We start from the raw sequence: 27,279 nt of genomic DNA, 5'->3' as shown, positions 1-27,279 counted from the left end.
CTCTGAGAGGTCTGAAGGAGGAGATCTGTTATTGTGGGAGGAAAGGAAGGTCCATAGAAAACTGCAGTTTCTTCAGCATAAAGCTTGATTTCTCTCACCATATCTCTCCAGCATTATCTTTCCTCCTTACCCAACATTATCCTTAAGCATTCAGAAGACATTTTGGATTCAGGAATGGAAATTATCTTATACTTTAGAGTAGTGGATTTCGGGTATGTACTTTTTTACTTTAAAATGCAAGTGGTTGTAAGTATAAATATGATTTAAGTCAAAATTAGCAGATCATGTTCTAAGATTTACGTCCAAATTAGCTGGGTTGATCCAAAGAGTATTTCATATGGTCAGATCTTTGGGTCTTAGTTTCCACTATCACACAGTTCAAATAAGCAACATATTAAGAATAGCTTTCTGAAATACCCAAAGGAACACAACTAAAAGGAGACTTTTCCTTTGGAATGGATTACTTAGAGAATTTATAAGTATACCTCCACTGGCAATCTTTCAAGGTAAAATAAGAAAACTATTTTTCCAAGATGGTTTAGGTATAATTTTATTAAAGATAAATAAACTATCAAAACCTCCACTATATCATTGACATAATATTTGTGCTGATACGTTAGAAAATAAAAGAAACTGATTTTGGTAAAACCTTTATTTGTTCTTTCATGCTATTAATGAAGCCCTTTTTTTCATAGCACTAAAGATGGAAATCACACATGACTGAGCTTGTAGAATGATCAGTATAGCAACAGGAGATGGGGGAGAGAGAGAGAAAGGAACACAGAAGAGCACTGATGCATTAAATGTTCCTTTTTTAGGAAACTAGCTTCTCCTTTGAATGGTGTTGTCTTCTTCACTCACACAAAATCTGCTCATCTGCTAGAATTCACCAAACCATCTAGTGGTGTTATCCACCCCCCTCCCCGTGTTTTCAAGCTCACAAATTATATCATGCTGTTCTTAAGAAGGAAAGCTGAAAACGGGCTAAATCCATAGCCCAAACTTTAGCTCCCAAACTCTCTAACCTTGTTTTATGCTTTACCAGCAGGTCTCAAACGCTATTTATTCTGAAAGTCCAGTTCTGCTTTCCTTTTCAACTTGTTGTACCTTTTGCTCTACTGGTTTTCTAGATTTTGCTCCCTGTTCTCTCCTGGTAGGGTGTATCCATAGATGTATACTCCACATCACTTTCAGGTGTCCTCACAACACTCTCCAGCCCACCCCTTATCTGTGTTATGTCCTCAGTGGGGACCCAGACTGGAGTGAGTCAACAGAACAGGTTGGGACCAGTGCAATTTTAAATTCTGAGGCTCCACAAAAAAAGTTAAGAGTTTCCTGCTCTATGTTAGTTACGAAGAGAAATATCTCCAGCAGCAAGTTTGAAACAGCTTTTCTAATTCACAGTCAGCAAAGAAATGACACTTGAACAATATTTATACCTTTGGAATCACCAAGTCCAGCTGATGTACAAACTGGGTTCTTTAGTTTGCACCCATATTTTTGTCTTCTTCCCTAATTTCACATTTCATTCTCGTAGGAGGCATGACTAAAAGGAAACCTTGAAATAAAGCATCAAAGTGAATGAAAAAGTTAAGAGAAAAGCTCCAAATAGGGGAGAATAAATAATAGAGAAAAATATTTTTGAAATGAAAGTCATCATTTCAAAATATGTGAAAGGCTAATTACTAAAAATATATGGCCTGAAAAGGAAGATATTGAAAGGAAAAAATATAATGTTAATAAAAACGGTATTTGTCATTTGTCAAAACAGGACTGAAGATCAAGCATGACAGACAAATATTCCAAGATACATTTCCTAAAGGAATTACAATATTCTATGGGAACACCCCATCCAATATCACTTGTTCAAGGTCATGTCTCTCAGACAGAGCCACTGGTTAATTTTCATAAGTCCAACTAACTGCTTAGTATGACATTCAGGGCTGTTTGCAGTCTGGTCCCCAAGTTGTCACTATTGCAGAGGGTAGTATAATTTCATGTGTTAATTTCATGTGTCATCTTGGCTGAGCCATGGTACCCAGATACCTGGTCAACAATTATTTTGGATGTTTCTGTGAAGGGTATTTTTGTGCTTTTTAGATGAGATTTAACATTTTAATTGGTGGACTTTGGAGAAAGCAGATTACCCTCTGTAATGTGGGTGGGCCTTATCCATCCAGTTGAAGGTCTCAACATAACCAAGGCTGAGCAAGAAGAAATTCAGCCAGCAAACTGCATTTGAACTTGAACTGCAACTCTTCCATAAAGTTGCAGTATGCCAGCCTCTGCAGATTTTGGACTTACCAATCCTCTACAACCATGAGCCAATTTCTTAAAATAAATCTCTCTCTCTCTCAAAATCTTTCTCCATATAGAGGTAGAGATGGAGACATGGATGCATCCTCTTGGTTCTGTTTCTCTGGAGAACCCTGCCCAGTACAGGTAGTAATAAGATCATGGATTCTATAATCAGATATACGGATTTAGGACCCAGCTCTGCCATTTACTAAGTGTATAATATATATTGGGAAAGTTACCTCTCTAAGCCTCAGTTTCCTCATTTTAAAAATAAGGAAATAAATAGGAATAAAATAGGAATAAAACAACCCCCTCAATTCTCTAGCCAAGCCAGATTACATGGCATGTAATCTAGTATCTCTATTCTTTTGCTTCTGTTGCCCCCTTGCCTGTTGTAAATTTGTTCCTGTTTACCTAGCAAAACCTTACTTTTCCTTCCACTGCAATGGTTTTAAAAATATGTTCATGGGACTTCCCTGGTAGCTCAGTGGTTAAGAATCTGCCTGCCAATGCAGGGGACACAAGTTTGAGCCCTGGTCCGGGAAGATCCCACATGCTGTGGAGCAACTAAGCCCATGCAGCACAACTACTGAGCCCGCATGCCACAACTACTGAAGCTAGCACGCCTAGAGCCTGTGCTCCACAACAAGAGAAGCCACCGCAGTGAGAAGCCCGCACACTGCAACAAAGAGTAGCCCCCGCGCTCTGCAACTAGAGAAAGCTTGCACGCAACGAAGACCCAACATAGCCAAAGATAAAAATAATTTTAAAAGAAAAAGATTAAAAAAATATAAAATATGTTCACAAATTCTTTGATACTGTTCCCTTCAAGTTTAATTCCCTTCCCTTTCAGTACAGGTTGGACTGATTGACTTGCTTCAATAAATAGAATATAGCAGAAGTGATAGTAGAACATATCCCAGATTAAGCTATAAAATGACTGCAGCTTCCATCTTGGTCTCCCTCTCCCTCTCTCTCTCTCTCATCACTTGTGATGGAGGAGCCAGTTGCCTGGTCATGAGCAGCCCTAGGGAGAGACCCAGTGGCTAGGAACTGAAGCCTCCTGCCTACAGCCACATAACTGAACTTGAAAGCAGATTCTCCAGTCCCGTCGTGAATTCAGCTCTAGCCAACAACTTCATTGCAGCCTCATGAGAGATCCTGAACTAGAACCACCCAGCTAAGGTACTGACAGTTCAGGAGCCTCAGAAACCGTGTGAAATACTAAATACTTATTGTTTTACACAGCTAAGTTTTGAGGTAATTTGTTCAACAGAAAATAATTAATGCCACGTTCAAGTCTATAAAGCCTTTCCTGACCAACACGGAGAATTTCTCCTGGGCGTCCCTGGTGGTGCAGTGGTTGAGAGTCCACCTGCCGATGCAGGGTTCACCGGTTCGTGCCCTGGTCCGGGAAGATACCACATGCCGAGGAGCGGCTGGGCCAGTGAGCCATGGCTGCTGAGCCTGTGCGTCCGGAGCCCGTGCTCCGCAATGGGAGAGGCCACAGCAAGTGAGAGGCCCGCGTACCGCAAAAAAAAAAAAAAAAAAAAAAAAAAAGAATTTCTCCTCTCTGTTTCTTCCCTTGTGCAGGCTGGTAGCTGATAGAGGGTGGGCCATTTTTAACTGTATTAAGTGAAAAAAGAAAAAAAGATTCAACTCAAGCATGGCACATAAAGGGTTACAAGAGTTAAGCTAACAATTAGTGTTCTCTATGTGTCATACGTTGGTCCAAGTCTTTTGTAAATATTATCCCATTTAGTCCTCATAAAAACCTTGGAGATATACTATTATTATCCCCTGTTTTACAGTTGATGAAACTGAGATCAAGTTCTAGAGAAGATGGTTCACTTGCTCATGGTCACACAGCTAGTCAATGTTGAATTAAGAAATGAATAGGGCTTCCCTGGTGGCGCAGTGGTTGAGAATCTGCCTGCTAATTCAGGGGACACGGGTTTGAGCCCTGGTCTGGGAGGATCCCACATGCCGTGGAGCAACTAGGCCCGTAAGCCACAACTACTGAGCCTGCGCATCTGGAGTCTGTGCTCCGCAACAAGAGAGGCCGTGATAGTGGGAGGCCTGCGCACCGCGATGAAGAGTGGTCCCGGCTCGCTACAACTAGAGAAAGCCCTCGCACAGAAACGAAGACCCAACACAGCCAAAATAAATAAATTAATTAATAAACTCCTACCCCCTACATCTAAAAAAAAGAAATGAATGAATGGAAGTTTCTTACAAACAGGACCACAAATGACTCTTAGAATCTCGTATGGTGCCTACCCCAGTATTCAAATGGGTCTCAAATATTTACTAAATCACTGTCTGGTAATAGAAGCAGCTTATGTATGTGAGAAAGAAGTCTTGGAAACCCTGATTGTGTATAATTTAAATCGATTCCCCAAACATAATTCTTTTCCTTCAGTGAGAAGAAATAAAGATTACAGTAAACATTTGTTGTGATGAGACTAAAAATACACTTTGGAAGATGTTTACCTGTCTCTCCACACCTCCCACATACACATAATGCTCAACAAGAAATATAATGTATTGGTAGTTTGATTATGTAAGATCTACAAAAATATTTTTTCCAAATTTACTAAATTTGGTAGTTGAGCATTCAAAACAGTTTGTGAGAGTAAAATGGTGTTATTTTAATTATGTATTTTCCTCCCAAGAACAAGGAAAGAATGTTCCTTTTTGATTTACAAATTTCAAATAGTGGCCGCTATTTGACTTCTGGGGCTCCTTTTAATAAAGCATGCAACCAATGATCCCTCCCAGTGAAGTCTTTCTAAATAAGCACCTAAATATGAGAAACCTAAAGCCAGTTTCTATTCAGTTGGTCAAAATCTGGAAAGCAGCTTGTGGCTTCCTATTTTAGAATTTTTGACTCTTCTTTGAGCACTTCTCCCCACTTAATAGTAAGTAGTAGGTATGAAATAAACAAGGACCTACTGTATAGCACAGGGAACTATATTCAATATCTTGTAATAACATACAATGGAAAAGAATCTGAAAAAGACTATATATCTATATATAACTGAATCACTTTGCTGTGCACCTGAAACTAACACAACATTGTAAATCAACTACACTTCAACAAAAAAATAGTAAGTAGGTGGTCTTTATATTATTTGGTGAATGTGGACTCCTTTTCTCTTAATGTCTATTTGACAGGCTTACTCCTCTCACTTTTTGTCTCTGTAGAGATTAAAGAAAATAAGTATTTTGGGAGCTGTAAAAAGGATCCTTAAGTGTACATAAATGCTAAAGTAAGTGATTATAATGACAATGAATCACTTCCTTTGTTCCTGTAGGCCTTAGTATTTCTCTGACAAGATAGTACCTTCATAGATTGTCTGCTGGGAACATTACCCTAAAATTTCATTTAAGACAAAGGAGACTAGAAATTTTTGTCATTAGAGATTAAATATAACCTTATCTTCTATACTCATAAAAAGGTAAGCAGTCCATTTCTAATTATTTTTCTTGAAAGATTACAGATAGCAAACCACTTTGTTCATCAACTTGATTCCCTTCAGTTGTCCTAGACTTCTGGCAGGGTCTCACTTTACATTATATTGCATTTCAGAACAGAGCTTTTATTCTGAGAGCACACTGTTTCGCAGCTTCCTCCTTAGTCTGCATTTGAAGCAGGACATGTTTATATTTCAAGATTCAATATTCTAGTCATGAAATAAAACAAGTGTAAGAAAATTTTAATAACCTGTTTTCAAGCAAAAATCAACTCTCTAGTAACACAAATATGAACTAGTCACTAAAAACTTTTTTTTGAATATTTGTTCTAAGATTAAAGGCAAGCCAAAAATAACCATAGGGTGAGTATTTTTGTTCGAAGACTTCCATGCAAGCCAGTAATACCCAGAGGGTGAGGCAGTAAAGGGTAGTGACTAAAAGCACATCAGGCTCTGGAGTCAGAAAAACTGGGTTTGAATCCTGGCTCTGCCTCTCCAAGCTGTGTGACCAGTCTTGAGGATTTACTTTACCTCTTTTTGTTGTTATTTTTACTTTACCTCTTTATCTTCTGAAACATGCGGATAACAAACATACCTACAGTAGAGGAGTGCTGCAGGAATAAACAGAAGAGAATGCAATAGAAGTGCTTGGTGCAATGCCTGGTACACAGTGAGTAATCAATATATTTTAGTTATTATTATTCTCAAATACCACATAGAAAGGTGGTAGTTTTATTAATTAAATAATAAATATTATTAATATTAATTAAATAATAAATATTATTATTAAATGTTAATTATTTTTTAAATTTTAGTAAAGGTTTTACTATTTGTGACAAAATATTCCTAAAAATATTTTTTAAATGAAAAAATATGAATTCCTTACCAATACAAGGATTTTAATGTTTTCTTTATATGCCTTATTTATTTTCTTATTTTCAAAGTCTTTCCATTTGTTACAACTACACTTAATTTTTAAAAAAACTACTACAGTTATTAACAAAAAAGAAATGTTGATTAAAAGTAAGGTCTTTGAATGAATAGTAAAGAAAAAGAATGTCCATATATTTTGTTAGGACAACTGGAACAAGTTCCTTACCCACCAATTAATTACTTGTAATTATACATACAGTATTCTAGATTAAATTGTCACTGGCAATGTCACAGGCAGTAGGACAGTTTTATTAAAACTAAGTTTCAAAAAAAGTAAGTATATAATGACGTGAAAACTCTTAAATACTCAGGTTACAATTTAATTGATTCAACTCTTCTGCCAAGCAATTTGGCAAATGGGTATTCATCAAAAGCTTAAAAGTGTAAATACCGTTGGACCCAGGAATAACCCAGAAAAGGTTACACATGAAGATGTTAATTGTATTCTTTTTGGTTTTTTTCCCCCTCTCCCTTTTATTATTATTATTTTTTTGGTAACAGCTGTATTGACCTCTCAGAAAATTCACCTATTTAATGTGTACCATTCAATAGTTTTTAGTATATTTAGTTTGCAACCATCACCACAATCAATTGTAAAATAGTTTCATCAAAAAGGAACGCCAAAACTTTTACCTATCATTCCCCAATTCCATCTCCATCCTCAGTCTCAAGCAATCACTAATCTACTTTCTATCGATAGATTTGCCTATTCTGGACATTTCATACAAATGGAATCATTATGCTAAGTGAAAGAAGCCAGCCACAGAGGCCTGCACATTGTTTTCATGGGTCATTCATGTTACACCATATTTCAGTACCTCCTTATTATGGCCAAATAACCTTCCATATTATAGATATACCACATTTGACTTACACTCGTGTTGTTTCACCTTTTGGCCATTATGAATAATGCTGTTATGAACAGTCACGTACAAGTCTCTGTGTGGACAGGTTTACATTTCTCTTGATTACATATCTGGGAATGGAATTGGTATTATTCTTTATATATATATATATTTATTTATTTAGGCTGTGTTGGGTCTTCGTTTCTGTGTGAGGGCTTTCTCTAGTTGCGGTGAGTGGGGCCACTCTTCATCGCGGTGCGCGGGCCTTTCACTATCGCAGCCTCTCTTGCTGCGGAGCACAGGCTCCAGATGCACAGGCTCAATAGTTGTGGCTCACGGGCCTAGTTGCTCCGCGGCATGTGGGATCTTCCCAGACCAGGGCTCGAACCCGTGTCCCCTGCATTGGCAGGCGGATTCTCAACCACTGCGCCACCAGGGAAGCCTGGTATTATTCTTAAAGTAGTGAAAATCAGAAGCAACTTCATGGTCCTGCAGTGAATGGTATTGTGCAAAAAAATGTTGCCAATGTGTTATTGAAGGAAGACCATGTAGCAATAAAGCCCACCTAAGAAAGACTACGTGAGACGAAAAAAGCAAAATACGATCCACTTAAAATCCTTCCTGGGCTTCCCTTCCCTGTTCTGTCATAGGGATCTGCCCCCTGCCCCAGCCTTCAATTCTCTGAGGACCAGCCACACTACCTTTCCGAGATTTTTAGAATGTCTCAGCTCGAGTCTTTGCACTTGTTGTTTCCTCTGCCTGTAACACTCTTTCCCCAATTCTATGCCCAAGTGGTTTCAAGTCTCGCCTTAAATGTCTTCCTCACAGAAACCTCCTCTGATATGCCTGACTAGGCTAGGATTAAGTGTTTCCATAGCAGCCTGTAATTTTCCATCTTAATACTTTTGATACTGGTAATTGATTCAGTCAGTAATAAAACATTGAGAGCCTCTTACATGCAGGAATACAGGGTGAAATAAAACATGCAAGATCCCTGCCATCCTAGACCTTACATTCTAAGGAGAGAATACAATGTACAAGTAAGCAAATCAACGTATTGGGTGATTTTAGATAGTGATAATTAGCTCAGTGTTTGGATTGTAAACTCCACGAAGGTAGAAGCTATTTGTCTTGGTTAATTCCAGCTTGCTAGAGCTTATTAGCCCCTGGCTCGCTGAATAAGCTTAAAACAAATTTAAGTGACTTAAAATAGGCATATAAAAGACAAATGGAAACACAAATCAACTACTTCTGTAAATGATTGAGTTTGAGGGTTTTCTTCTCTTTCAAAACTTTCTGTAATTCTACTCTTCAAAACGATTAAAAGATGAGCAAATTTTACCATAGGTCCGTAAAGGAACCCCAAATAAAACACATTTATATGTCACCACTCACTCGTTAAAGACCTGGTAATAAAACCTACTCGGATATACTCAGGTGTGTTGGTTAAGTGGATAGAATTCCCTTGGCGCATTACAAAGCAGGTTCCCTGCTGCCAGCAATATAATTTACTGTTTTAGAAGGTGCTTGAGACTATGCTCCCTGCAATTTCCCGATTTCTAATGCGCTTTGGAATCTCCCTCCACCCACAACGTGGCAGCGAAAAAACCCGCAATTCTATCTACACGTCAATGGTAAGAAGAGAACACAGAACTTTTTGCGAGGTCAACAAAGAACGCAAGATCTTTACACAACATTTCGCGGTCCTGTCCAACAAATCCTTTTACAAGCCCCAGAGACAAAGACAGACTGGATAAAACCACGTAGCGCTCGGTTCGGCCAGAGGAGCATCCCTATAAGACCCCACCCCCAAGCGAAGCACTCAGCTGCTTCTTTCTTCCCTGGGGCGCATGCGCAGCGGACTCTCCGGCCACCGCACGCCTCTTCCAGCGAGCTGAGGAGGCGCTTACGTCACCATGCAGTCGAAGAGGAAACCTTCCGCTCCGCCAAGGAAAACGAGTCCACGCACATTTAGCTTCTTTTAGCCCTCCTCCCATCCAAATGCCAGAGACTTTCCAAGCCCGTTTCCAACAGCCCAGCTTTTTGCCGGACTTCTCTGTACGTTCGCTGGACGGAGAAGGCGGTGGGGAGGAAAACGGGAGAGGGTCCAGAGGCCAGTTCAGTGTTGTTTACAAGGAGTGAGCGAGTCTAAGAATCGGTCCGCGAGGGCGGAGCCGACGAAGCCGGCACTTCTTTCTACCTTCCCCTCCCTCCCCAGCCTTCCCCGCGAGCGGACGCGGCAGCGCCTCTGTCTCGTTTTTTCTTATTTTTTTCCCCCCCTTTTCCCCTTCCTTTTTTTTTCCTTTTCCCCTCCCCCCCCCTTTCACCATTTCCCCTCGGAGGCGCTTCCCCCGGGCAGGGGCAGAGCCGGTCTCACCCCCCGCCTCTCCCCGGTCCCCGCCGCCCTATGGCGAGAGGGAACCCCCTCCCCACCCGGGCACAAGCGGCGGCAGTTGGAGGAGCGGGACCGGCGGCGGCCTCAGGTCCGGGGGCGTCATGGAACTAATTCGCTGACCGACCCACAGGCCGCAGCCGTGCGTCCCGCTCGAGCGCCAGCGCCCGTGCCCTCCGGCCCGGTTCCCCCTCTTCTCCCTCCTCAGTCGGCCCCGTCCTCGTCCCGCGCGCCCCGTCGCCGCGCGCTGAGGAAAATGAGGTGGTAACGGGCCTTCGGATGACCCCTCGTCACCACTGTGAGGCCTACAGCTGTGCCGGGGAGGAGGAGGAGGAGGAAGAGGAGGAGGAGGAGAAGGTGAGCGGGCGGAGACGGGGGGGGCTCCACGCGTCCCCGCGACCCGCGCGCGAGCCCCCTGCAGCCCCGCGCCGCCGGCGCCCGCCCCTCGGCTGAGCCCCGCCCCCGCCGCCCCCTCCGGGAAACCTCCCGGACGCCCCTCTTGTCTCCTCGCGCCTACAACTCAGGCACCTGCCCAGTTTGGAAACGGCTCCGCTGGGTTCCCTTTCGGGCCAATTTTCCGTCGGCGACGAACTTTCTTGTAGCAACAGCAAGCTGCCTCCTAGTGCGCATTCTAGGGTCCGCGAGCCTGTGCGGTACACAAAGAAGGGGACACACCCCCGCCCCTAGATATCGACGCCTCCGCGGGACCCGCGGGAACATCATTCACATTGCAGAGCGGGCGGGGTGGGGGAGGAGGACGGATGAATGGGGTGAGCCGCTGCGGGAGCTCGGGAGAGGGGCACGTTTCCTGGGGTTGGGGTGAGTCCGGGGGAATCTGGAGAGGAGGTGAGCTTTGAATTGCATCCTGTAGGGCAGATAATACCGGAAATTTGAAAAGAGGGCAGAAGCCCCTCTACCGAGCTGGAGGTTCCAGTGCGGATCGTTTTGTTAGGAGTTGAGAATTAGGTGGCAAAATAGTGGAAGGTATCGCTCCGGAGGTAGGATGGAATCAGACTGGAGATCTTTGAATGTTAGGCTGAAGTATTTAGTTTTCATTCTGTCAGCGGGAGACACTCAACATTTGAGCAGCAGCAGTGTGGCTTTAGGATGTTAAGAATAACACTTGTTGAGGCTTATTATCGGAGAGGCATCGTTATAAGTGGTTTGTAACTTACTGAATCTTCACGGGGCAGGTAGTTCAGGAGCATTTTACGGATGAGTGAAACTGAGGCTCCATAAGGTTAATTTTTCCACTAGAAGGCAGCTAGAACCCGGTGGCCAGAATTCCAGCCCAGGCAGTCTGTGCTATACAGTCTCTGTCCCGGAACAGATTAAAGTAGCGTTATCTGCTTCTGGCTTTTCCAGGTCATTTGTGGCAGAGGAAATAGAAGGGAACAGGCAAATAGATTAAGAAAGAAGGGACAGGATTCAGATTTGCTAGTCTGGGACCATACGCATCAGAGATTCTAAGCTTCTGGACTAGAAGAAGTTTCTCAATACTGATGAAGAGCAGACTAGTAGAATCAGCGTGTGTCGGGAAGGTGCACCGGGATGGTTTGCAGTTAAACTGAGATAAGTGAGTTTACATGGCAATGTGACATCCTAGTATCGGTAGTTTAGAATGGAACTCTAAAATGTTTCTTGGTCAAGATTGGAAGTTGAAAGTGTGTGTACATGTTTTATTCTGATTGTATACTACTAAAAATGAAAGGTATTCATTTTTCTGTCCATGTTTCTTCATCTTTGAAGGGGGCTTAATAATAATACAGACTTAATAATTATACCCTCCTTTGTGTTCGAGGAGTTAATAGGGCATAGTACTTTGAACAATACCTGGCCAAGTAGTAAGCACTCATTGTATTTCGTTGTTAAGCATTTAACAAGTGTAAGCTCTTATTATTATTTATTTGGCACACTGCTAAACTCTGGAGAGTGTTTGCCATCAAGGAACTTATGGTTAGTAGGAGAGACCAGCCTACAAATAGTCAGCTCTCACGGAGCAATTAAATGCAAAAGTAGAATTATGTTCAAGTACATATGATGCAAATGACAACTCTGTAGGAAGGAGAGTGCAAGCTAGAGAAGGACATTTCAAGTTGAAAGAACAGTATGTGGAGAGTCATGGAGATTGGGATAAAGCTGGGTGTTTTAGAATTATAAGTACCTGTAGTTCATTATTAGGTTAAGGGCGTAAAGTCAAGGAGATAATAATAGAACATGAGGTTTTTGTATGGTCACATTAATAAATCCCTTTTTGTATAAGGGGAACTAAGATCCGGAAGTCAGCACCAGTACAAAATTATTAATGGAATTGGTGTTTTGAACATAATAAATACAATAATTCCATGTTAATGAAGTTGTTTCTGTTGTATACCCGGCACTGTGCAGCACTTTTCCTCAGAAGAGCAAGAGGCCCTGTATGCTGATTTGTAACATAGTTAATGCTGTACAGTGTTTTATAAACTGTTCACTCAGACATTAAGGTATTTGATAAACATAGAGGAAGAAGCAGAAGCAGCAGTTGAAAGAATGGGAGGAGAAATGTGAAATGCTTAAGGTCAAAGTTTATGGAATATGCCAACCAAAATACAGTCTTTTTGATTTTTAGTTCCTAGAGACTTTTCTATCTGAGCATTCAGAATTCTGAATGTGACCATTAATGGGCATAAAATAACAACATAAAACTACAAAGTTCTGTTATTTAAAACAGTAAATTTATATTTTTAGTGTTTGTGTTTTATTCCTTAGCAGGATTCATTTTTCATCTAGCTCAAATTATCTGTTTTTAAACATTAGAAAGCAGGCTTGTGGATTATTAGTAAAAGAAATAGAATTCAAGCCAGCGCTTTCTCCACTGTATCATATCATATTTTAAAAACGAGTGTAGAGGGCTTCCCTGGTGGCGCAGTGGTTGAGAGTCCGCCTGCCGATGCAGGGGACATGGGTTCGTGCCCCCGTCCGGGAAGATCCCACATGCCGCCGAGCGGCTGGGTCCGTGAGCCACGGCCGCTTGAGCCTGCGCGTCCGGAGCCTGTGCTCCGCAACGGGAGAGGCCGCAACAGTGAGAGGCCCGCGTACCGCAAAAAAAAAAAAAAAAAAAGACAGTAAAAACGAGTGTAGAACATTTTCTCATAAATTATGGTTTCTGTTTTTGTTTTGCTTTTTCTGTATTGTTAACTTGTAAATAATTTCAGAAAGAAACTATCTGGATTCACTTATTTTCAGCCTTTTACTCCATATGTTTTATCGTGTCTTTGCTCCCCTCATCTAATACCCCCTTTCTCTACAGCATTCATTATGGCCCTTTACACCTAAATTTTTTCAGTGTGTATTTCCTGAGAATAGGGATATTTTATAGAGTCACAGTAAAGTTACCAACTTTAGTAAATTTTAAATTGATAATTTACTTTTGTCAAATCTGTCCAAATTCTCATTATTTCAGTTGACCCCAAAATGACCTTTATAGCATTTTTCTCAGCAGTACAGTATCCAGTCTAGGGTAAGGTATTGCACTTTTATTTTTCTGTAGCTTGGAAAATCTGGAACATCCCCACAGGTGTCCTCCATCTTTTTTGTTTCTCACTTGTATTATTTATACCTCATTTTTTAAAGTTTAAGGAAATTTGAACTCTTTTTTTCCCTTTGTTACATTTCCCTATTGTGAGCAAAGAATGATTGCTTTCTTTTCTTCTGTTGATACAGTGTGTTACCTTGATTTCTGAATGTTAAACCAACTTTGCCGTTCCTGAGCTAAATCCCACTTGGTTATGGTGTATAGTCCCTTTTTTATGTTTTCAGATACAGATTGCTAGTGTTTTGTTGAGGAATTCTGCATCTGTATTTAAGAGATACTGGTCTGTAGTTTTCGTGTTGTTGTCTTTGGTTTTGGTAGCAGGATAATAACTGGCTTCATAAAATGAGAAGGCCTCCTCCCCTATTTTTTGGAAGAGCTTGTGAAGAATTTGTATTAGTTTTTCTGTAAATGTTTGGTAGAATTCACCAGCGAAGCCACTGGGGCATGGGCTTTTCTTTGACACTAGTTTCTTTACTAATTCAGTCTCTTTAGTACTTGGTATATGACTATTCAGCTTTTTCTGTTGTGAGTTTTGATAGTTTGTTTCTAGGTGTTTGTCTTTTTCATCTAAGTTGTCCAATTTATTTGCATACAATTGTTAATAAAAATTTCTTTATGATCCTTTTTTATTTCTGTAACATAGGTAGTAATGTCCCTTCTGTATTTCTGATTTTAGTACTTGATCTCTGTTTTTCCTTGGTCGGTGTAGCTAATGGTGATCTTTTCAAAAAACCAACTTTTTTGGTTTCATTGATTTTTCTCTGTTTTTCTGCTCTCTACTTCCTTAATTTCCACTCTGATATTTATTATTTTCTTTCTTCTGACTTTAGGTATAGTTTGGTCTGTTTCTTCCAGTGTCTTAAAGTGGAAGGTTAGAGTGTTGACTTGTGATCTTTTTTCTTCTTGTTTATTGAAGTACAGTTGATTTACAATATTGTATTTCAGGTGTATAGCAAAGTGATTCAGTTATATATATGAGATCTTTTTTTGGGGGATCTTTTTTTTTTTTTAATTTTATTTATTTATTTATTTAATTTTGGCTGCGTAGAAGTTTCTGTGCGTGGGCTTTCTCTAGTTGTGGCGAGTAGGGGCCACTCTTCATCGCAGTGCGCGGGCCTCTCACTGTCACGGCCTCTCTTGTTGCGGAGCACAGGCTCCAGACGCGCAGGCTCAGTAGTTGTGGCTCACGGGCCCAGTTGCTCCGCGGCATGTGGGATCTTCCCAGACCAGGGCTCGAACCCGTGTCCCCTGCATTGGCAGGCGGATTCTCAACCACTGCGCCACCAGGGAAGCCCTGGAGATCTTTTTTAATATAGGCATTTACAAGTATTCATTGTTTCCTGTAAGTTTTAGTATGTTTGATCTTTTTTATTCATCTCAAAGTATTTTCTAATTTCCCTTATGATTTCTTCTTTGACCCGGATTCCTTTGTTTTAAAAAAGTTGTTATATCGTCTAAATATTTGGAAGTCTTATTAAGAACCTTAATTATAGAAGATTGAAGAACAAGAATCCCTTGAACCTGATCTTATACTTCTTTACATGATTCTATCCTATATGTTCCTCTCAGGTCCCCCACCCATCCTACCCTTAAAGTAATCTTCAAAGGAATCATTGTAAAGGAAGAGTAATTACTAGGGGCAGCCACCCATTGGGGTATGCTGAGAAGGCTGGCAGATGCTGGTGAGCCACCCTGTTGAGAGTAGCTAAAGGAATGAAATAAGTAGGTTTTGACAGGAGTTAATCAATTACAGACTAAAATTAGGTTTAGAAGAAGTTCTTAGAACCTGTGAAGTTCAGTGTCCATCCAATATAGGTGTTTCTTCTAAATACGTCTAGACAGGTGAACATCTAGTTTATACTCTGTTTCTGAGGTTGATATTTATGTTTGCATTCAATGAAGTTGTAGTGACTCTGTTTATCTAATTGTGGAGAATTTGAGAAAAGTACTAATGCAATAGAATTGGAATCTCAGAACATCTAAGCAGAATGTAACAGTAGATAGAATTTAACAAGGTGACTTTTTTTTTAAGGAAAAAATGCATTTAAGGTCCTGAACAAGGATGTAACGCCCCTCCCCGCCCCCAACGGCACCAAAAACCCATACAAAGTGAGGTGGGGCAGGTGGAGGGGAAGTTCACCTAAGAGTTACCTTAGAAAGTCTTAAGAGTTTTAGTTGAGCATTAATTTTATCTGAATTGATAATGTGGTGTAGCCTCTAAGAAAATAGCTAATGGGGCTTCCCAGGTGGCAGCAGTGGTTGAGAGTCCGCCTGCCTATGCAGGGGACATGGGTTCGTGCCCCGGTCTGGGAAGATCCCACATGCCGCAGAGCGGCTGGACCCGTGAGCCATGGCCGCTGAGCCTGCGCATCTGTCCGGAGCCTGTGCTCCGCAACGCGAGAGGCCGCAACAGAGAGAGGCCCGCGTACCGCAAAAAAAAAAAAAAAAAAAGCTAATGATCTTAGACTGCATTAGTAATTAAACTGGTCTTAATTTAGAAGAGCAAAAATCATGTCATGTGAGAAACTCTTGAATGGTTTTTCAGCAATGCAGTGGATGAACTGGTGAGCATGATAGCAGCCTTTAAACATTTGAAGAATTCACCTGTGAAAGAGATTAGACTTGGGTTTGTTTGTTTTGGTTATGGTTTTTCGTTTTTGGCCCCGAGGGTTGAAATGAGCCTTTGGTTGTGTCTGTTTCATCAGGATACTGTGCAATGGGCACTGTGAGTAATAAAAACATGATATTCGTAGTGCAAGGGAATTTATAATTTATTAGGGGAAATAGTTCTTGGAAGAAATTACCTTTGAGTTGGACCTTTCAGGATAGTTATTATTTTCCACTTTCTAAGTTATTTAACTTTTTTCTGCTTAGTATGAAAAGCACTTCATGCTTGATATCGAAAAATTGCAAAAACCCAGGAGTTTAAAGAAGCAAAAAGAAAAAAATGACAATCCAGTTAACCAGAGGTTGAATAGTAAGTGAAGTATGTGGAGTGATAAATAGGAAAGAGGATAGTAGCTGAAGTTGGGGTAGAGGGAACATGGAAATTGAAGATTAGGTTTGTATTTTTTGTTTTTTCAAATTTTAAATTTTTATCAAAAATTAGGAGCTTTTCATATGTTAATTCTAGGCATTGAAATTTTTAAAAAAGAATCCCTGAAATTTGAAGTATATATGTAGTACAGGTCCAGAGTTGAAAAAAGGGAATAGTTATATGAGGTCTATAATGAAAAACCACATTCCCATGCTGCTTGGCTTCTCCACCGTTTTCTCATTCCCCAGAGGTTAATCACTCTCAGCTCTTACCTATTTCTCTTGTTATTTAAGATCATATTTTCAAGTAACTTACCTATTGCTGTTTTTTTGATATTTAAGTTTTAGATATTATTTATGGTTTTCCTCTGAAATATAAAGATGAGGCTCTCATTCTGCCTTCTCCCAACACCCCTCATTCTACCAGTGTAGTTTTATTACAGCGTTTGTGTTGAAATCTCTATTCAGTATTTTCACTATTATTGCTGTGTAAATATTGTGGTGTATTATTATGTTTATTTTCTTGCATAATCTTTTTCTGAATTTAATAACCTTTTCAGTTGCTTAGCTTTCATAAATGTAGTCGAGTCTTTTCACATTCTTTCTTTAGCAGCTTCTCAATCCAATTTTCTATACACAGTCAAACCTCTATAGTTTCCCTTTCTTTTAAGAAACGTGGAGGGCTTCCCTGGTGGCGCAGTGGTTGAGAGTCTGCCTGCCGATGCAGGGGACGCGGGTTCGTGCCCCGGTCCGGGAAGATCCCACGTGCCGCGGAGCGGCTGGGCCCGTGAGCCATGGCCGCTGAGCCTGCGCGTCCGGACCCTGTGCAAAACAAAACGTAGAAACGTCTCTCGGACTCTGAGATGCCTTGTACTGTGTTGCTCTTCAGACTTACTACTCATTTTAGAGTTCCAGTTACTCTACTGTTGAGCTTTCTAGATCAACATCGTCCAGTAGAATTACTGCATTGATAGAAATGTTCCTTTCCTGCACTGTCCAGTGCAGTATCCACTGGCCACATGTGACAGCTGAGCACTAGAAATGGCTGGTGTGACTGAGGAATTATATTTTAACTTTATTCAATTTTAATTTTAATGGCTACACGTGTAGCTAGTGGACACTAGTGGGAGCACAATTCAAGATGGTTTCATACTTAAAGGGGGGGATAGTCTCATACTGATTCAATAGAAATGGGTGGGATTTAATGTAATTGATGTAACTTTTTTTTTTTTTTAATAAAAAGAGGGTTTAGCCCTTATCTGTGTAGATTTTTAAGAGAAATATTTGGGACAACTACTACTAAGAATTCCTAGTCTAAAAAGCCTGTGACTTAAAATTTTTTGACACAGTGATAATGTTTTGATCAAAGTCCTAAGGTTGTCAAATATATGGTCATGTTTTTATTCACTTTACAACTGAATTTCAGATTTAAAGTGAGAATGTTTTAGATAACTGATGATTATGGTAACATTTTAATATATATCTTAAAGAGCTGTAAAATCCTATATTGCCTCATAACATTTTTATTTTGTTTTATGAATTGCTTAATAAGGACCAACATATTTATATAATGCTACAGTTACTATATATATAATTAAATATAGAGCATTGTTTTATGTTTGATTTTATAGGTAGCTACATCAAGCAGGGTGGCAGGCAGATCCAAAGGATATCATGAAGTTTCCAGGGCCGTTGGAAAACCAGAGATTGTCTTTCCTGTTGGAAAAGGCAATCTCCAGGGAAGCCCAGATGTGGAAAGTGAATGTGCCGAAAATGCCTACAAATCAGGTAATGATTTCTCTTTTCACTCTAGACAGGTGACTTTTATTAGAACTAAGAGTACTACTATCATATGTAATAGCATCTTGACACTGTATTGGAGAAATATGTACCATTAAAGATATACTCTGTTCTTTACTTGAGAAACATCTCCTTGTTTCATTCTGAAACAAAACAAAAACGAATTGTTTTTCTTTGTTTTGTTTTATCTGAGTTACACCTTTAGGAAGCTAGGTATGTCCCTTCTCTTTTCTTGTAGTACAATACTTAAAATAATAAGCCTTCTTTATGTCTAGATACATAGTTTGCCACAGAGGCTGAACACAGTCAAATCCTTGTCTTTAGTGATCAACAACTTTCTCTTTCATGAATATTTATAAGGAATTCACTTAAACTACTAATGTAATGTTAATGTTGAAAGCTTCTAGGGACATAATCAGCAGCTGACCTTTCAGTTACTGTTGGCTGTGTGGCTTTTAGAAATTTCATATAGTTATTTTTTCCAAATAACTATGAAATTTGTCTATCCCAAAAGTTTACTATGTAACATGTCTTATACATCTTTTTATCCCTAGTATCTAGCATTGTGTTTGGGATAAAAAGTAGTGGCCGAGAAATTTTTGGTATGTGTAGGCAAATGACAGTATCTAAGCTCCCCCTGTGTTGGTTTAGGTTAATCTTTGCTCATAGGTTATTGATATCTGAATGCTTTTTCTAATTCCAACCTACTTTTATCTTCTTTCCCACAAGCTAAAGAAATACATGTATTCCATTTACTGTTATCTAATTGTCATTTAGTGAATTGAAGATTAGTTAGCCTGAAAGAATGCCTTTTATACTAGGAGCACTTGCATGTACTATCACATTTAATATCTTATTTAATCCTTTGAAAAATGCAGTAGTCCCAATTTGTTCAAGACTTCAACTAGTAAGTAGTAGAGTTATAATTTTGAACCTAGGCAGTTATCTTCCCATTATACTTTGTTTTTCATTTTTTATTTTTGTATGCTTGTGTGATTTTTAGATGACTGGGGATTCAATCATTCAGTAAATGTTTATTAAGTATCTGCCATATTCTGAACACTATTCTAGTAAGCCTCAAAGCTTTATTACAGCTGCTTTTAGAACCATTTCTTTCATTTTTCTCCTACTATCTCCTTGAGTCAGCATGCAACCAACAATGATATACTTTTATAACGTGGTCTTCGAAGGTGATATTCTACCAAGATTATAGTATATTGCTATATTATCACTTAATCTGGCCTATTTTTATAGGTATTTTAACAAATATTACTAAGATGTTAGACCAGAGAACAGAACACTATCAGAACTTCTAAGAGGGGTCTATTTAAGGTTTTGCCTTTAGTAATGTCAGGTAGAAGCCGTACTTAATTCTTGTAAAATGTGTGTGGACTTGGTCTGGTGGGTATAGGAGATAAAATAGAGATGGGAGTAAAGAGCTATAGGGGCTTGAGCCACTTGACAGAATAACCCTAGGGACACTTCTCTATTCTGGTTCTAATTCTTTTTTCTTCTGTGACTCTCAGGGACTGGCTTTTCTACTTCCCTCTCCAATATTGCTTCTAACCATGATTTCTCTTCTTCTTGACTCCTCCTTGCATAAGAGAAACAATTTTGTCTCTAAAGTTTAGCGTCTAAACTATGCATGTATCTTTTCCAACTTTTCTTTTTCTTTTTTTTTTTTTTTTTTGCAGGGGGGAGGGGTGGTGGTGCTGGTTAAAACAGAAAAATAAAATATTGTAAAGCTTTTTTCTCTCTAGTTTTCTTATTCCTACCCCTTCCTTCTCCTAAACTCTACTTCAGGGTCATTCTCTCACAGTTCCCTTGTCATTTACATTATTCCTATCTTGCAGTTTAGGACAGCGTGGTCATGCAAGAATATTAAACACCTATCCACTCCTCTTCTGTTTGCTCCCCCAGCACTCTATACTTGCTGTATGATAGCACACAATATTATAATTCCCTGATGATTTGACCAAGTTCCATTGAGGTAGAGTTGTCATTTTTGTTTATTGGCATATTATAGGCTCACAGTAAACACTTGTTAAATGAACGTTGATTATCATTTCTTTATAATTCATCCAGGTTAGAGGAGTTCTTTAATAGTAGTATTTTCAAGTACACAGCAATTTTGTTACAAATTTGGGAGAAAAAAAGACTGGTTAAAGTGACATGTATTTTCAGATATTCTCGATTTATTTTGATATACATAGTGCTTTTGATATACAAAGGTAAACCTTGCCTCAAGCTGTTTATATAAAGATGATTTCCATTAGAATTTTGAGAAGGAAGCTTAAAGGCCATCTGATTTTATGATTTTCAAATATAGGATCTTGAACCACTGGGCTACTAGGTGTATGAGAATCACCCAGGAGGCTTCTTAACAGATTCCAGGCCCTTCCCAGACCTACGTTGCTTGTGGTGGCAACTATGGAATTTGTATTTTAAAAAAACTTCATAGTTTTATTGATATGCGTTAGATTTGGGAAACACTGATTTAGTCTAACCACAAAATTTTAAAAAAAAGTTCTGACATCTCAGATAAGTGATCCTCTACTTTGGATACTTTGTCCATTCCACCATAGAAAAGCTCTATCAATTATTGGAAAGTTTTCCCTGAATTGAACCTGAAAACTGCTTCTTTCTAGTGGCTACTTACTGGTTCTGGTTCTCTCCGCTGGAATAGTACAGAAAATATTCATTTTATATTTTAAATGATAGCCCTTTATCTACTTACAGTCAGGTGTTAAGCTCACAAAGTCATCTCTTCTCCTGGTTGAATATCCTTTGTTCTTTAACCATTTTTCATTTGACAAGATTGTGCCTCTCAGTTTTTCTTTCTCTATGTATACTCTTTAAATTTACTGTGTTTCTTAAATTGTGACATTTGAGTTGTGGTCATTAATGAGCAATAAAGTTGAAACTATTACCTCACTTTATCTTGGATTGATAATTTCATTAATATAGCCCTAAATCAAAAATAATTTTATGCTTTGGCAGCAGTGTCACGTTGTTGGCTTACACTGAACTTGTTTTTAAAACCTTGTTGTTTTTGTTTCTCTACTTTTAAGCGGAGTTTCCCTTATCCTAGGTGTACTTTTAATTTTTAACTTAGGTGCACTGTTTCATATTTATTCTTACTAAGTTTCAAATTGTTGATGCTGGCCCATTTTTCTGGCTTTAAAATTATGATTGTTATGTAATGTATCTGTAGACTTGGTAAACAAATAAATCTATTTTGCCCATAGGTTTTGTTTCTTTTCCTTAAGTAAACAGTTTCTTAAAGTATATGTATACGGATCATAAGTGTACAACTCTACAAATTTTCACAAAATAACACTGTAACCACCACATTACTAGCACCTCCTTGTGTCCTCTTATAGTTACTACCATCTATTCCTTCCCCACAAAGAAACCATTATCCTAATATCACAGATTAGTTTTTCCTTGTTTTGAATTATATTTATATATGGAATCATAAAGTGTGTACTGGCCTCCTTTGCTCAGCATTTTCTATGGTGTAAGATGCATCCATGGTACTTCATGTAGCCATAGTTAATTTAATTCTCATTTCCATGTATTATTCCATCATATGAATTCATTTATCCATTCTGCTGTTGATGGTCATTAGAGTTTTTTTTTGTGCTTGTCTTTTGTTGAACATACATGTACATTACTGTTGAATATATTCCTAGGGGTAGAATTGCTAGAACCTAGAATATGTGTATACTCAGGTTTAGCAGATACCACCAATTGTGTTACTTACCAAAGTTGTTATACCACATTTTTTTTTTTTACCCCTTATAGCAGAGTATGAAAGTCTCAAGTTGCTCTGCATCTTTGTCAACTCTTGGTATTGTCTGTCTTTTTCATTTTAGTTATTGTGGTGAGCGTTATAGTATCACATTGGGTTTTAATTTGCATTTCCTTGATAACTAATGAAATTCAGCAGCTTTTCATGTGCTTATTTGGCCATTAGATATCCTTTCTTGGTTAAATGTCTGTTCAAATCTTTCACCTGTGTTCCATTGACTTCCTTTTTAAATTGTTAAGTGTTCTTTCTTTTGCAGGCTCTGTGTATTACACATATCTTCAGCTCTATTTGTGTTGACTTTTGATGAATAGAAGTTCTTAATTTTTTTTTTTTTGGTGGTACATGGGCCTCTCACTGTTGTGGCCTCTCCCGTTGCGGAGCGCAGGCTCAGTGGCCATGGCTCACGGGCTCATGGGCCTAGCCGCTCTGCGGCATGTGGGATCTTCCCGGACTGGGGCACGAACCCATGTCCCCTGCATCGGCAGGCAGACTCTCAACCACCGCATCACCAGGGAAGCCCTGAAGTTCTTAATTTTTAATGACCAAATTATCAAAAAAATTGTTTTGCTTAGTCCTTTTAAAGAAATGTTTGCCTAACTGACAAAGGATTAATCTCCAAGATATATAAGCAGCTCATGCAGCTCAATATCAAAAAAACAAACAACTGGGCTTCCCTGGTGGCGCAGTGGTTGAGAGTCCGCCTGCTGATGCAGGGGACACGGGTTCGTGCCCCAGTCCGGGAAGATCCCACATGCCGCGGAGCGGCTGGGCCTGTGAGCCATGGCCGCTGAGCCTGCGCGTCCGGAGCCTGTGCTCCGCAATGGGAGAGGCCACAACAGTGAGAGGCCCGCGTACTGCAAAAAAAACCCCAAAAAACCCCAAAAAAACCCAAACAACTGAATCCAAAAATGGGCAGAAGACCTAAATAGACATTTCTCCAAAGTAGACATACTGGTTGCCAACAAACACATGAAAAGATGCTCAACATCACTAATCATTAGAGAAATGCAAATCAGAACCACAATGAGGTATCACCTCACACCGGTAAGAATGGCCATCATCAAAAAATCTACAAACAATAGATGCTGGAGAGGGTGTGGAGAAAAGGGAACCCTCCTGCACTGTTGGTGGGAATGTAAGTTGATACAGCCACTGTGGAGAACAGTATGGAGCTTCCTTAAAAAACTAAAAATAGAACTACTGTATGACCCAGCAGTCCCACTACTGGGCATATACCCGGAGAAAACCATAATTCAAAAAGATACATGTATCACAGTGTTCATTGCAGCACCATTTACTATAGCCAGGACATGGAAGCAACCTAAATGTCCATTGACAGATTAATGGATAAAGATGTGGCACATCTATAAAGTGGAATATCCCTCAGCCATAAAAATGAATGAAACTGAGTTATTTGTAATGAGGTGGATGGACCCAGAGTCTGTCATACAGAGTAAAGTAAGTCAGAAAGAGAAAAACAAATACCGTATGCTTACGTACATATATGGAATCTAAAAAAGCGGTACTGTTGAACGTAGTGGCAGGGCAGGAATAAAGATGCAGACGTAGAGAATGGACTTGAGGACCACAGGGGGAAGGGGAAGCTGGGATGAAATGAGAGAGTAGCATGACTATATGCACTACCAAATGTAAAATAGATAGCTAGTGGGAAGCAGCTGCATAACACAGGGAGATCAGCTCGGTGCTTTGTGACCACCTAGAGGGGTGGGATAGGGAGTGTGTGAGGGAGGCTCAAGAGGGAGGAGACATGGGGATATATGTCTACATATAGCTGATTCACTTTGTTGTACAAAAGAAATTAACACAACATTGTAAAGCAATTATACTCCAATAAAGATACTGAAAAAAAAAAGTTTGCCTAATCCAAGGTAATGAAGATAGGATTTTGTTTTTCCTTTTTGGTATGGTGTGAAGTAGGAGGAGTCAAGAATAATTTTTCTCCATATGGAAAACCAGTATCATTTATTAGAAAGACATTTTTCGCCACTACCCTGCAATGTACTTTTATTTTTCTTTATTTATTTGGCCGTGTCAGGTCTTAGTAGCGGTATGTGGGATATTCATTGCCGCTTATGGGATCCTTGTTGCGGCACGTGGGATCTTTTAGTTGTGGCATGTGGGATCTTTAGTTGCGGCATGGGGAATCTAGTTCCCTGACCAGCGATTGAACCTGGGCCCCCTGCATTGGGAGTGCGGAGTCTTAGTCACTGAACCACCAGGAAAGTCCCCCCGTGATATATACTTTTGTTTTTAATCAAGTGACTGCTGTATATAAGTAGATACATTTGTGGGTTAGTTTCTTGCCCCTTTTTTCATCATTGGTCTGTTTGCCTCTATTTAATACCACACTTCCTCAGTTATTGTAGCATTATAATAAGCCTTTGGTGGCATAAACTTTGTTTTTTCTTTTAAGTTTGTCTTGGCTATTTTAAGCCCGTTTGTTCTTTCATATGTATTTTTAAATGTAGTTGTCAATTTTTGAAAAATAAAAAGAAGTTGTGGGATTTTGGTCTGTAGATTGATTTGGGGAAGAATTAACATGAGTATAATATGAGTCTTCTATTCCATGGACATAGAGTATTTCTCCATTTTTCTTTAAAGATGGTCTTCGGTTTCTTTTAACGTTTGGTGATTTAGGTTTATTCCTGGGTATTTGAGTCTTGTTGAGGCTATTACAAATGGTATTGTTTTAAATTTTTTATTTTTTTACATGGTTGCTTCTATATGCTGGTATATAGAAATAAAATAGATTTTTATATAGACCATACTAAATTAACTAACTAATAGTTTGCCGAGTCTTTAGGGTATTCTGTGTATTATACTCAGTGATGTCAAATGTGAATAATCATCGTTTTATTTAGTTCTTTCCAGTCCTTAAACTTTCTATATTTCTTGTTTTACAGAATTAGCTAGGGTTTCCAGAACACTGCTGAAGTCTGAATTTGAGGAGAAAGTTTTCAATATTTCACCATTAACTATAATATTTGCTATATATTTTTTAATCTTTATTAGACTAAGAAATTCCTTTCTCTGCATTAGTTTGCTAAGAGATTTTTTTCATTAATAGGTGTTGAATTTTTATACATCATTGGATTTTGTTAATATTTTGATTAGGCGTTTTGCATCTGTGGACATGGGTCAGGTTGGTTTGTATTGCCTTTGTCAAGTTTTCATGGTAAAGTTATGCTGGCTTTGTAAAATGAGTTGGGAAGTGTTCCTGCGTTTTTTTTTTTTTTTCCAGTGCTCTCAGTTTGTTTAGATTAATATTATTTCTTAAATGTTGGCAGGTTTTACTGCAGAGCCACTGGGGCCTACAGATTTATTTGTGGGAAAGTATTTAATAATCAGTCCCATTTCTTTGGTAAATATGAGGCTAATCAGGTCTTCATTTAAATCTTATCTCAGTTTTGGTGAGTTGTGTTTTTCAAGGGATTTATTCATTTCATCTAAATTTTCAAATTATTTGTGTAAAGTTACTCATATCCTCTTTTTAACATCTAAAGGGTCCATGGTGATGTTCCCTTTTTCATTTCTTAGTTGATTTGTGCTTTTTCTTTCTTAATCACCCTTTCTAGAGGTCTATCAGTGTTTCAGTTCTGTTGATTTTCCCTATCATACATTTGTCTTTTTTTTTTTTTAGTTTTGCTTTTTTTCGTTATTTCTGTCTTTCTTTATATAATTTGCTGTTCTTTATCTTGAGATAGATGCTTAAATAATTGGTTTTCCAGTTTTCTTCTTTTTTTTTTTTTTTTTTTTTTTTTTTTTGTGGTACGCGAGCCTCTCACTGTTGTGGCCTCTCACTGTCGCGGAGCGCAGGCTCCGGACGCGCAGGCTCAGTGGCCATGGCTCACGGGCCCAGCCGCTCCGCGGCATGTGGGATCTTCCCGGACCGGGGCACGAACCCGTGACCCCTGCATCGGCAGGCGGATTCTCAACCACTGCGCCATCAGGGAAGCCCTCTTCTTTTTTAATATATTTATTTAGAGCTATAAATTTTCCTCAAAGCATAGCTGTCCACCCTTGACTAGTTTGTTGTTAGGTTCTGTATTGGGTTCTTAATTTGAGTTGGTGTATTTTTCACTTCTAGAATTTCCCTTGTGGATTTTTTTATAGATTTCATTTCTCTCTTGAAAATTGTCATCTGTCTTCCATCCTCTATTTACTTGTATATTAAGTCCTTTTCTGGTAACTCAAAGACTGAAATCTTTTTGTTGCCCCTTTTTTTTCTCTTGGTTTTTGATCACTTAGTTCGTCTTGTCATGTCTGGTTATTTTTGATTGGTTGCTGAACATTATGAAAAATTGTATAGGCTCTAGATGCTATCTTTCTGCAGGATGGTTCAGTCTTCCCTCTGGTGGGCAAACTGAAGAGGAGGTTAATCACTTTAATCCACTGAGGGACTGTGCTGATTGGAGGCTGCATTGCCGTTGGGTATGGCTTCATCACCTCTGGTTGCCCCCAACTCCTGGAGTGTCTCCAAGGATTCCAGCTGAGTGCTTGGAGTGTTTACCAGTGCCCCTTATTCCTGAAGGGTGCTAAACTCCTCCTGAACTCATTCTTGCTTTTCAAAGGCTTTCTGCTTAGCCTCTGAGATCTTTGTCCTTCCCAACTCGAGAATTTCATTCAGAAAGTGAATTAAGAGGAAAGTCAGCTGAGTGTCACATTCAGATCTGTGACCCTTCCTCTTCCCACTAGGTTCTTGGCTCCTCAAGTCTCCAAATTTTGTCTCTTGCCTTGTAAGACTCCCCAAAGCTCTGTTGGTTTCTTTGCTCATACTTTACACTTCTTGCCATACTCACAGGATGGGCAGATGCCTGAAAGGGGAAGCTATGCAGAGTGTTGATTCCTCTCTTATTGTTATCTCCTCTCCAGAATCTTGGCTCCTCAAGGCCCTGTTGTCCTAGCAGTTCTCATGCCTTTCTGTTGCTGTTGTTAATAGCTTTTCTAGTTCTCAGCTAGAGTGTAGGTTTGCTGCTACCTACTCAGTCATAAGCAAAAGCAGTAAGGTAATTTTTAAAAAAATGTTGAATTTAATAGTTGTGACAAGAGATGCTGTGGGAGCACAGGAAGGTACTTAGCCTGACTTACGG

General features: G+C 39.3%; 1 protein-coding gene across 3 annotated transcripts in view; it reads left to right on the top strand.

Moving 5' to 3' along the window:
• The first annotated feature begins 9,440 nt into the window (after nt 1–9,440).
• Nucleotides 9,441–27,279, top strand: part of CCNI (cyclin I) — a 34,357-nt gene continuing 16,518 nt past the window's right edge. Inside the window, exons 1-2 of one of the 3 annotated variants that reach the window (XM_059066940.2) lie at nt 9,441–10,301; nt 18,186–18,342. In XM_059066940.2, coding sequence (XP_058922923.1) covers nt 18,229–18,342 — 114 coding nt within the window. In that variant the 5' untranslated portion in view covers nt 9,441–10,301; nt 18,186–18,228. The remainder of the gene's footprint in view (nt 10,302–18,185; nt 18,343–27,279) is intronic. The other 2 variants (XM_067035877.1, XM_059066941.2) reach the window with 2 other exon arrangements.

Source organism: Kogia breviceps, chromosome 6 (genome assembly GCF_026419965.1).
Source record: "Kogia breviceps isolate mKogBre1 chromosome 6, mKogBre1 haplotype 1, whole genome shotgun sequence".
NCBI lineage: Eukaryota > Metazoa > Chordata > Mammalia > Artiodactyla > Physeteridae > Kogia > Kogia breviceps.
Note: the sequence above shows the minus strand (reverse complement) of the source record. Positions and strands in the feature narration are given on the sequence as shown.